Below are 11922 nucleotides of genomic sequence, written 5' to 3'. Positions count from 1 at the left end.
TGGGTTTACTTGATCTTCAAAAAGGTAATTAGTTTAAGGGTAAAATGCTACCATGACCAAAACCCTAGGTGACATGTCATTAACAGACAACAATCTACAAGTGTCAAGTGACACATTAATGCACATTACACATCATCATGACATGTCCCTAATGCATCTTTGAGACTAGAATTTTCACACACATACAAGCTCACATTTATGAAATAAAATACATTACAATGAAGCTTTTGAATCTTCCAAAGATTCGCCTTGGCTAAACCTTGTTCACATGAGTTTAGACCTTGTTTCCTTGATAAATTTCCATGGTTCCACTTCTTGCACACTAAACTCGAGCATCAATAGTCCAAATGAAGGCCACATAAAATACATATCATAAATGCATACAAATTCCAATGTTACGTAATCCATATTAACATAATTCAATAGGATTTCTTTTCTTAACCATTTCAAATAAAACATTCAAAACATTAAAATATCCAAATCCGCATATCACCTTTAATCTTAAATTGACATGATCGAATTAGCATTTTGCATCACATAAAAATCTAATTTCTATCCTACCATGTGTAAACTTGCATCCATATTGTTCGATCATCCCATACAAAATTTTGGTTCTTGATACATATCATATATGGAAATCACTACTATAAATACCAAAATCAATAGATAATATAAGCCACTTTCCATCTAAGTCTTGAATAAATGTCAAAATGTCCAAATCCCGAATATCAAAATACAAGTAAAATATTTGTGCTATGACGGGTTGGGATGAGGCCTCACACACATTGGGCATTCAAGAGTCAAGGCATAAGCCAAACCATAGGAGGGACAAACTGTCAACCAACAAGATTGTACCTTGAACAAATTTGGCAAAAATAAATCCCCTTATGTCCTTAGCTCTTAGTCAAAGAAAATTGCAGTCTATAGACTTAGGCAAGAGTCCCATTGGGCTCTATTTTTGTGGAGCGGGTGGCTCCATAATTTTTTTTTTTTGGGGGTGGGGGTGGTGGGGTTGGTAAAAGGTTTAATTGGAATATTTTCTTACGAAATAGGAGCTCCTCTAGCTTAGGAAAGAATTCTGTCATTTGTCAACAAGCCCCTCTTCATTTTCCCACCAAAATGAAATAATCCCACCAAACAAATTTATGAAGAAATGTAATTTATATTTTCAAAATTCACGAAACAACCATCTTCCTTGAATTTATGAAATAATATTTTGAAATAGAACATATAAATTCATAGAACTGCTTACCTTTTAAGATATTCCTAGAAAATATCAACAACACCTGCTCTACTTTTTAAGGAGCAGGTGCCCATAAGACCCCAGCCTTAATGCCTCCTCTGAGCAGCTCTACTCGCATATCTTGATCCTCAAAAATAAAAATAAAAAACGTTTATAAATTTACCTCAAATACTACCAGTCGAATCAAGACGCGTAAGATTAGATAAATAGTTTTCTTGTCGCTGACAAGTCTTCAAAACTAATGGTTATATAAATACTCGTATACTGATAAACAGCGGTAGATTTGAATGGAACGGTGACACGGGAATTAATCTTAAACATCCTAAAACAACATAAGTAAAAAAGAAAACGTACAAAAATTTCAAATCTTACATCTGGTCGGTCTGCCGTTGGTTACTTGTAAGCATCTGGGCGCATTACCCCAAAAAACAGATTTGACAGGAAGCTTCAAAGCAGTTTGGTAGTTAAATTAAACAAATTGGGTATATCTTCTTAAAAAGCGAGCAAAGACTTTAAATTGATCCATTTGAGTCTAAGGACGAAAACATTTGTCGATTTCAAGCTTTCATTCAACGTGCAAAATAAAATTAAGGTACACTTTCGTTCTGTGTCGTTATTAGTAAAAATCAGGTTCAGATTTTTATCATTTGGTTTGTTATTTGTTTTATATCAGTGGTGCAATCTGGCTCCTTTAAAGGCTACAACTTTATGTGAATTGGGCATTCTCCATTTGGGTCATTCCGTCAGAGAAATATTTTGTGTGGCAAAGCAGAAAACCCCAAGTGCTGCGATTGATATAAACAATCCTTACAGATATTGTGAAAGAATTTCATTGATTATGAGGCCAGGCAATTCTTTGGGAGCATTGGCAGCAAACCCATGTTGTCGATTACTCCTACGATGCTCTTCTTCATCTTTCAGAAGGCCTTGCTATATTTCAGCTTGCAAACCCTTAGCCCTGTCTCAAAAAAGACATTTGTCCTTTCATAGATCCTTATGGTTGAGATCGGCTGCTGTGAAAAAATGTGCAATAGTTTTGCCCAAAAGGGCATTGCCAGATTTTTCGACCTGTGCTGAATTTGTGCAGGAGGATACTAATAGTATTCACAATAGAGTCTCTGCTTCTGCAGCTGGTGTTGCCCTCAAACCCTCAGAAGATGCAGTTTGTATTAATTCCGCCACAGCCACCAATGTGAGGCCAGAGAGAATTTATGTGACAAGTGTGAACCCTCTTGAGGTGGAGAGAATCCAGGAAGAGAGATGCACCGAATTCGGTTTAGAGGATTCCTCCCCCTCTCCTGCTAGAAAGGAGGATACTCAAAGCCCATTTGAGAAGGAAGCATGGAAACTTTTGAGGGAGGCAGTCGTGAATTATTGTGGGAGTCCAGTAGGAACTGTCGCAGCTAATGACCCATCAGATGGATCCATTCCTCTCAATTATGATCAGGTGTTTATAAGGGATTTTGTGCCTTCCGCACTTGCATTTATGCTCAGAGGTGAAAGCGAGATAGTTCGAAATTTCCTTCTCCATACCCTTCAGTTGCAGGTAAGTTTTGATTATTCATTTTCTATGTCTTTTTACATTTGTTGGTGGTTGAGCTACAGTGTTGATACCATCATTGAGTTAGCCTCTTCAGCCTTAGCTTTGATTTAGGTATGTCTAAGACTTGTCCATCCTCCTGGATGTATTCCAAATTCTATTGAATATTTTTGGCCATGTATACCATTAGTTTTATTTCGTTTTATTTGTATGGACTTTCCTTCTCGACACCTGTAGGGAAGTTTTATTATTATCCATTTTGTCTGTGACCATTTATATTGGTAAGCACTTAAATCGAAGTATTTGGGTATTCTGGTCTTGGGTTATTCCAGAATTCCACTGAACTATTTTGGGCTCTGATAACTTCAATTTGGTTTCTATATATCCTCTTATTCCTCTGGCATAGCCTTCATTTGAAGGCCAGTGCCGATCTTTCAGCTTGTGCGGTCATATAAAAACTTAGGCATTTTAAGTTCAGTGTGTCAAAGAATCCTTCTTGGGTTCGCCCCTCTAGCTTTAGTACTGATTGAGGAGGTGCATTTCCAAGTCATACTTGTCAATAGGGTATCTGGATCTACTGTGGACTTTCATTGAATCATGTTCCGCACACTATATCAATTTAATTTCTTTTTATCTTCTTGTCGTTTGTGTCTTTTTTTTCCATTTTTCGTATATTTGAAGTCTTTCCCTGATGGCAATGAGGATGTGTACTGTCATTGATATTGAATCTTGATAGTGTAATATGTGGCTGATTCGAGTTTTGTATGTTTTTGTGGTAGTATTTCAGCTATGAAACAGCTGAAAATTAGAGTTTCAAGAATTCATGATTCAGGGGAGTGTAGTTTACAGAATTCCACTGATCTTTGAAGTATGGTTGCATATTCATGTACGCGATGAAATTCTAGATACCATCTTCAGACACTGGGCGATCAAGGAAACAGAGTTTTCTTATGTTAGGTGTATTACGTTCCTGGGTGTTTTAAGATTTGTACCACTTCTACTCTTGCTTGTATTTTGTATTTGTTCTCTTCCTGAGCTGTATTAGAAGTTGTTGGCACATTTCCATTTTTGGCATAAAGGTCACTTGAAATTGTTATGACTTGTATAATTTCAGGAGTTCTAGCAAGGTTGTGTGAACTTTGTCTGCTTTATATCATTGAAATAGTTGAATGTTTCTATGATTTTTTCCTGTCAGTTTTAACCATCTGTCCGTGTTCCATCGTTTCAGGACATTGTAGATGTTCTCAAATATCCAGTTTCATGGTGGTGATCGATCTTGTAGTCTAGAACTATTTCCATCTACATTATAAATTCATATGCGACATGTCCTGAATCCCAAGGATATTTTAGATAGTTGTCCATCTGACAGCTTTCAGGATGTTTTAAGAGCTTTGCAAATTCCAATTTTATCATGGTGGATATGTGAGGTTGTTTTGATCTGTATTGATATATGTTAAATTTCCTCTTGCACAAGGATATTTTAGGAGTTTTCCAGCTGACAGCTTCCCTATTGAGGGCATGTGAACTTCTGTTGTTTTAGATTATTTCTAGTATTGCATACACTGCATGTCGTATCTTCCCAGTTTGTTTTAGGAGCTGACATTGTCTTGACATGCTATGGAGGTCATTAAAATTTATTCTAATTTGTATGATTTGTTATATTTCAAATAATGATCTATGTCAATGAAATTCTCCCTGCAACTGCTTTATACCTTTGCCCAATTGCACTATTAGCCTTTATATCTTATTAGTTGCCTTAGCTTTTTTTTTAATTAATATGTCTTTGTACTAGTTTTTTGGAATACGAGCATGTTCGAGATGGTGAAATTTCCAGTTTATGATTTCATTTATCTTGTAATGACAGAGCTGGGAGAAAACTGTCGATTGTTACAGCCCAGGACAGGGATTGATGCCAGCCAGTTTCAAGGTTAGGACAGTGCCACTTGATGGAAACAATGAAGCGACCGAGGAAGTCTTAGATCCTGATTTTGGAGAGTCAGCAATTGGCCGTGTTGCTCCTGTTGACTCTGGTAAGGATTTATCAGTTCTGGTGTAAAATCATTATAAGATGCAGAAAATCCAAGTCCTACTTATGAATTTTTGGCACATAAAAACATAGGGCATGTCTCATTCTTATGAGTATCTGATCCCTGCACATTATTTTTAGAGCACTTGAAATATCATGTGTGGCTTTGACAGGTCTTTGGTGGATTATTTTACTGAGAGCGTATGGAAGAATCACTGGAGATTATGCCCTCCAAGAGAGGGTAGATGTTCAAACAGGCATTAAATTGATATTGAAGTTGTGCTTAGCTGATGGATTTGATATGTTCCCCACATTACTAGTGACAGATGGTTCTTGCATGATTGATCGACGGATGGGCATTCATGGACATCCTCTTGAAATTCAGGTATTTAATTTATGGCAAGATTTTTAAATCTCTTTTATTGTACCAACTTTGATATTCCTCTTCAAGCAGAGGAAAACCTTTTCCATTTTTTTGTTTTGTTTATTTAGTGATATAGTAAACTTGATACAGAATGAATTCTTGTGTGCATCACTTGAAACCTTTAGTGCCTTGATACGGCAGAATTTCCTGGCTAATTTTGAATCTCTGGTTTCAAATTATCAAATGCTGTTGTTGTAATTTATATGCACCATGTTATTTGTTTCTTTAATTTTTGATTCCATGCCAAGCATAATACATGTGTTGGTTTCAACACTACATTTTAGGATAGAATTTAAGGTTTCCATTGATGACAAGGTCCTAATTTGTGTCAAGGATCCAAACTTATCTTTGTTAATTTGTTTCAGAGGTCGTGAACATGAAGGTTATTGCGACTGAATCTGATCTGTTTCTAAATCTTACATTGGAAGCAATCAAAGTAATTCAATTTTTTAGTAGAACATTATCATTGGATCCCTCTAGTTGAATGTACTTTTGAGTCTTGTAGGCCTGATTTGGTTTTTTGGTGGCTTGAAGATAATTTCTTTCCTTTTCCTTGCTTTACTCTCCAGACATATCCTTTCCTGCAAGCCATCCATCCTTCCTTCCCTCATTGTGTCCTTTACTTGCTCTCTCCCTTCTTATCTTTCCTTCCTCATTTGCCTCCAGTTTACATGCCCTTCTTTCCTCCCTCCCTGCTTTTCCTTGTTTGACAGCTATTAGTACCCATCGCATGACTTCTTTGGAAGTGCATTTAAAGAACCTTGATTATTACTTAATTTTGTAGCTGGCTAGGCAATTAGTGGATAGCTGTTAATGTGGTTTTCTATTTCCTTATTTGGCCTATTTAACAGATGACATTGAATTTTCTGAGTCATCAAAGTAAGCTTAATAAAGACCCTCCTCAGGTTAAAAACAATATTGTATTGAAGGTTATAAACTTATATATGAAGTGTGTGTGACATCAGCTTCAACCTGGCCCACAAGTTATGGAAGAATAGTTTTACTAGTTTGGAACAATCGTTGGTTAACAGAATTTGAATAATCATCTTAGCTATATGAATAAAATTTGGTTCAAAGTTGCATAGTCCTAGTAACTGTATGCTGCTATGGGATCAAAACTCAATAGAGATTTTGGTTTACTTTAGACACTTTCTATTATTTATGTAATTCATTACACCTAGAGGCATCAGATCTACATTGACATCCAGGTATGGAGCATCATGTCATGACTGTTAACATAAAAATTGAAAAAGTAAAACACAACTAACACATTAAAAAGAAAAAAACTGAAAATATAAAATAGCTCACAAGTAAATAAAATAAATAATTCTTAAAATAGCTCTATAGTAAAATAAATAAACTCATATGTAAATAATGTAACATGACTGATATCTCTTGGGCATTTTTAGATAGACGTCTTTAAGATATCTATGTCGGTAAATACATGTTACATCATCCACAATCTTAACAATTCCCTAATTTTTCGCTCATTGCATTCTCAGGCAGTCTACTGTAGGATAGCACTAGTGTATATTAATGATTTATAATTAAACATCATTTAAAAAAATAAGAACTGGGCCTAAATGTGTCAATAAGACAAAATTTAGTAGTCAATTAATTTGGAAGGATTAGGCATGGTCCAAGATTGCATCACCTTGGTATGCATGTAGAGCTGCTGGAGAAATTTGCTTGCGTTTAAATTTGTTTGATATCGTCAGTTCTATACGTACGTTATTCAAGTTCTGGTATTCATACCTTTTATAATTATGGTAAAGAATATTAAAAGGCACTTACGAATTTTCCATTTTGAAAGCCAATTGGCAATGTATGTACAGTTTATGTTATGTCTGCAGTATTTCATGTTCATTTCATCAACGATGTATTTGTATGATGCACTAGGTGCTACTCTTGTCCTCTACTTTTTATATGTTTCCTGATCCTCAGATGCTTAATGCAATTTGAATTTGGTATTGCTACAACTCTAGTAATGGCCATAGATGAATATTTGTAATTCTAAATAATATTAGTTCTAGGGTGATTTGCAAAACCAATACTTGGTTAGGTTTTGAGAGAGGAAAATAGATTCACCTCTTTATGCTTCATTATAGTGTGATGACGTGTAAATAGATGCCTTCACCGACTACTCTAGAGTTTTCTAGTAAAGTAAGTTTCATCTGCTCCAAATCTGCAGTTAAATAAGTGAAATGAATTTCAAATGGTTATTTTTTATTAGCTTGTTCAGCATTGAATCAGGTTTTCGTAAACTGATCAATTAATGATGTGGTGTAGGACAATGAACTCTCAATAGATGTATCACAACTCTTTAAACTGAAACTAAAACATTGATTTGTTCTTGCCAGTGATTAGCTACAATTGTCCCCTAAAAGCTTGGATCTGCTCCTGTAATGTTGTTTTCCATTCTTTCTGTATTTTTCTGTAATAATAGTTTTATTTGCTTGGGAGAATCTATTCTAGGTCTCTATGTGCCTCATAGTTAATTTGAGTCGGTGGTATCTTGCAGACTAGAATTCCTTTGCCCCTTTGTGAAGACACAGTTACTGTGCAAATTAGTAGGCCCATTATTTCAATGTGTGCCCGGCATTTGTTGTTGGCTTGTTAATTAGGACATGTAATTTGATAAATTGAATTGCAAAAGTCCAGTCTACAGTTTTTTTAGTTTATTTAAGTTACATTTTCTGTTCAGTGTACTCTTGATTTAAGTTGCAAATCCACTTTTTGATATTTTTTAACTTGGCAGTTACTGCTTTGTTCTTTTGCATTTATAATGTATTGAAGTATCCTAAACTGGGGGAGTGTTAATGCAAATTTATATTTAATTGTAGATTGGATTGGGAAGGTGAAAACTTGCATTTTATTGGAGGAGTAAAAACTGTTTCTACGTTGGAGTGTATGTTTGGCTTTGTTCTTGTTTGTCTTTGGTCTTAAACATTTGGAGTATGCAAATGACAAACTTTTGTTCTCCTTGGTTGAAGGTCTTATCACTAGATTATTTCTAAACAGTGATATTGGCAATGCTTTTCAATTTTTGCCTGGTTGAAAGCCTGTTAAGCCTGCTTTTCCATTCTTTATGATTTTATGATCTTTCAGTACAGAACTTGTGCTTAGTTGAAAAGCTAGCCATCAAATCATATCACCCCTGGTTCATTGATTTAGCTAGTAAGCCGCATCCAGCAAGCCACATGCTGGAAATGTAGGTAATGCTTATTGTTCTGGGTAGTTCTTAATTTATATTCACCTCTAAAGTATTTGAATATGCTTCTAATATGCAATGAGCTTTACACACTGTTACACCACACTTTCTGGAAAGCTTATTATTTGGAATTCTTTTTACATCTGAATTATGAGAAAAACTTCATTTAAATCTAGTTGCTAGCTTTTGGCAAGACTCTCTGTGCATTTTTCATTCAACGTTTTAAATTACTCTCAGTGATTTATGATCAGGAAGAAGCAATAGTTTTTCGACACATTATTGTACAGTCTAAATACACTTACTCTTATGTTTGGAACCAATGAAACATGTTTGGTATTTTCAATAAGGTTTCAAGATGTTTAATATATCTCAATACATAGCAGTGCCTTATTTTTCAAAAACCAATTATTAAAACAGTTTTTGCATGCTATATTGCAGGCTTTATTCTACTCGGCACTTCGTTGTGCACGAGAAATAATGATTGTAGATGATGGATCATTGAATTTAATGAGGGCTGTAACCAGCAGGCTAAGTGCTATGGCATTTCACATTAGAGAGTATTACTGGCTTGATATGCAAAAACTCAACGAAATCTACAGATACAAGACAGAAGAGTATTCCCATGATGCTGTTAATAAGTTCAACATTTATCCAGATCAAATCCCATCATGGCTTGTTGATTGGATGCCTGATCAAGGTGGCTTTTTAATTGGGAACCTCCAGCCGGCTCACATGGATTTCAGGTTTTTCTCCCTAGGCAATCTCTGGGCCATCGCCACATCGCTGACTACCCCAGAGCAAGCTGAATCTATTTTGAACTTAATACAGAGCAAATGGGACGACCTTATTGGTAAAATGCCTATGAAAATCTGCTATCCAGCATTGGAATATGAAGAGTGGCGGATAATCACTGGCAGTGATCCAAAGAATACGTACTATTCTCTCCCTTTCCTTGTATACTAATATACCAATTTTTGGATGAGGATTAGAAAGGTAGCTATAAGTAAATGTTTAGGTAGCTGTATATTTTTCCTCTGGCTTTGAAATTTTGCAAACACTCCCACACTTGTATGACTGTATGATCTATATTTAGATATGCCTATTATAGGATAAGGTCAGTTGTCATCACATTTTCACCTTTGAGCATTCACCTGTAATCTTGTATCCTTTGTTTAATTTGTGTGGTCCAAGAAAAGACACGCAGTTTGAATAATATAAAATTATTGTAGATGCATTGACAAAAGGAAAAATACTTTGTGCTGCTTTAGATTTTCCGATGTTAGCATTTATTCATTATTAATTAGATTTTGTTATCTGCAGCCCTTGGTCATATCATAATGGAGGATCATGGCCAACACTTCTATGGCAGGTAAGAGACGTCCTTCTGTAAGTTCCATACATTATAACCATGGTTAATCTGTTATTCTGACTGTACTTTTCAATACAGTTGACTGTTGCATGCTTAAAGATGGGGAGACCAGATCTAGCCAGTAGAGCAGTGGAAATTGCAGAGAAACGACTTTCAAAAGATCGGTGGCCTGAGTATTATGATACAAAAACTGCAAGATTCATCGGCAAGCAGGCTCGACTTTACCAGACATGGTCAATTGCTGGATATCTAGTTGCAAAGTCACTCTTGGCTAATCCAGAGTTGGCAACTATATTGACATGTGAGGAGGACCTTGCTCTTATGGAAGGATGTTCATGCCCATTGAGTGCTAGCCCTCGTAGAAAGTGCTCTCGAAATGCAATGCGATCCCGCATTCTTGTATAGAAACAGCCTAGTAGAAAACCATTCTTTTATATTTTTTTAGCTGGAAATATTCATTTGAAAATTCAACCTACTCATGATGGAAATACAGGCCCATTAGCAATTTTTGAAAATTACTAAAAGAGAGCTAACTCACTCTCTCTTCCTGGGTTAACTGTAAATAATTTTTATGTACATAATTGTCACATCAATATATATTATTCAATCTGGGATGAAAGAATGCACCCAGCATTATTTGTAACTTTTGTACGATGAAATAGCACTCATTGAGATTGTGCTAGCATCATTTGTAACTTTTGTACAATGAAATAGCAGTAGCACTAATTGGCATCGTGCTATTGAACTTCACAGCCTTTTAACAGCCATTTTTTTTTTCTGGAATCTGCATATAACCAATGACCTTTTGGGTTTATATGAAAATTTAAGAAGATAAAAGACAGATTAATGTGATCTTTAATCCATGGTCAGGCTTTCTCCAATGATCAATATGAAATAAACTTAATCTCAATATTTGAGATCTAAATTTTTGGTTATCTTTCCATTGTATTCTATTATATTTTTTTATTCAATGTATGACAGTCTATTGAAATCATGAAATAGTCTTTATTTTCAACGAAAACTTTGATTATGGTTATGAAGATAGTGTTAGTATCACCTTCTCAGGCCTTTATTGGTGCTTGTAACATGCAAATTTATCCCCCTTTGTACAACAATTTTCTTACACCTGTTAATTGGTGAACTCTAGTTCACATACCCAATAGTGCCCCCTTGAGACAATAAGGACAAATTTCATTTTTTTGGTGGAAAAGGAATAAGGATAAAAATTTGTATCCTGCTTATAAATTGGATGTTTATTTCAAAGCCAAAAGAAGAGGGAGGCTGGGGTCCAAGGAACATACATTTATTTGTAACAGCCCTAACTGTAGTGTGTTTGGAGGCTTATTTCCAAAAGAGCCCTTTGGTATAATTCTCTTTACCAGAAATACATTGACCCAAAGTCCATTGGCGAGTGGATTAGATCCCCAGTTGAAATTTCTTGAAATGCTTCTGGTGAGTGCAAGGCTTTTGTTCTCTCCTCTATTATTGGTCCCTGGCTATCTTGGAAGGTAGGAAATGAAAAAGATATTGAAGGGAGACGATCCTTGGATTGGGTGTGGGGGCGCCCATCTTCTTCCTGCAGATTATACAAAACTTTTATCAGAGAAAGGTAGTTTGGTTAGTCTTCCATTCCAATCTTTGTGATCCTCACATGTTCTTGCCGTGTGCATTCATACTCGTTTAAAAAAAATAATATCTTGGCTTATATTTATCCTTGTTTCCAAGAATCTTTGGGCAGGGCATTACAGAGCCCGTCAAGGTAATCTTGGTTTTTGTGGAGCAAAAAGTATCTTATTTTTCAATCCCAAACATCATATATCTTTTAGTGCTGGTTGGGCAGTGGTATAAATAACTTTGCTTAGATTATGGCCTTGAGAGTTGAGACTGCTGTTGACTTTGGCTGTGTTTTTTATAGGAAAAAATGAGTTTTTGGCGATTTGGAAGTCATCATCAAATGGTTAAATGAGATATATGGGTGGAAAATGTGTCTCACTTATTAATGATATGATTGTTAGGACATGCTTGCTAATTTTTCTATCTGCAAAGTTTTTTCAAAATGTAATAGCATATTTTTGTTAATAATGTTACAAATTTTTCCTCTAGGGAAAA

At 35.4% G+C, this 11922-nt stretch overlaps 1 protein-coding gene across 1 annotated transcript; it reads left to right on the top strand.

Annotated features, from left to right (window-relative positions):
- Window positions 1-1762: 1762 nt before the first annotated feature.
- On the top strand, window positions 1763-10574 carry LOC149571782 (neutral/alkaline invertase 1, mitochondrial-like). The gene is made up of 7 exons (XM_089813191.1): window positions 1763-1835; window positions 1917-2789; window positions 4648-4813; window positions 4983-5194; window positions 8883-9376; window positions 9765-9813; window positions 9892-10574. Exons 2-7 carry the CDS (start codon window positions 2082-2084, stop codon window positions 10216-10218), a joined length of 1956 nt encoding a protein of 651 aa, XP_089669317.1. The 5' UTR covers window positions 1763-1835; window positions 1917-2081; the 3' UTR covers window positions 10219-10574.
- Window positions 10575-11922: the final 1348 nt, after the last annotated feature.

Source organism: Cupressus sempervirens, chromosome 2 (assembly GCF_028749045.1).
Source record: "Cupressus sempervirens isolate cs-2001-9-10 chromosome 2, ASM2874904v1, whole genome shotgun sequence".
In the NCBI taxonomy this organism is placed as follows: domain Eukaryota; kingdom Viridiplantae; phylum Streptophyta; class Pinopsida; order Cupressales; family Cupressaceae; genus Cupressus; species Cupressus sempervirens.
Note: the sequence above shows the minus strand (reverse complement) of the source record. Positions and strands in the feature narration are given on the sequence as shown.

What these genes read in the sequence shown, in the direction of transcription:
- LOC149571782 (XM_089813191.1), top strand. Translation starts at nt 2,082, where the DNA reads ATGAGGCCAGGCAATTCTTTGGGAGCATTGGCAGCAAACCCATGTTGT. An exon ending in TGTTGCTCCTGTTGACTCTG is followed by an intron (nt 4,814 to 4,982) that starts GTAAGGATTTAT and finishes TGGCTTTGACAG; the next exon opens with GTCTTTGGTGGATTATTTTA. An exon ending in GACATCCTCTTGAAATTCAG is followed by an intron (nt 5,195 to 8,882) that starts GTATTTAATTTA and finishes GCTATATTGCAG; the next exon opens with GCTTTATTCTACTCGGCACT.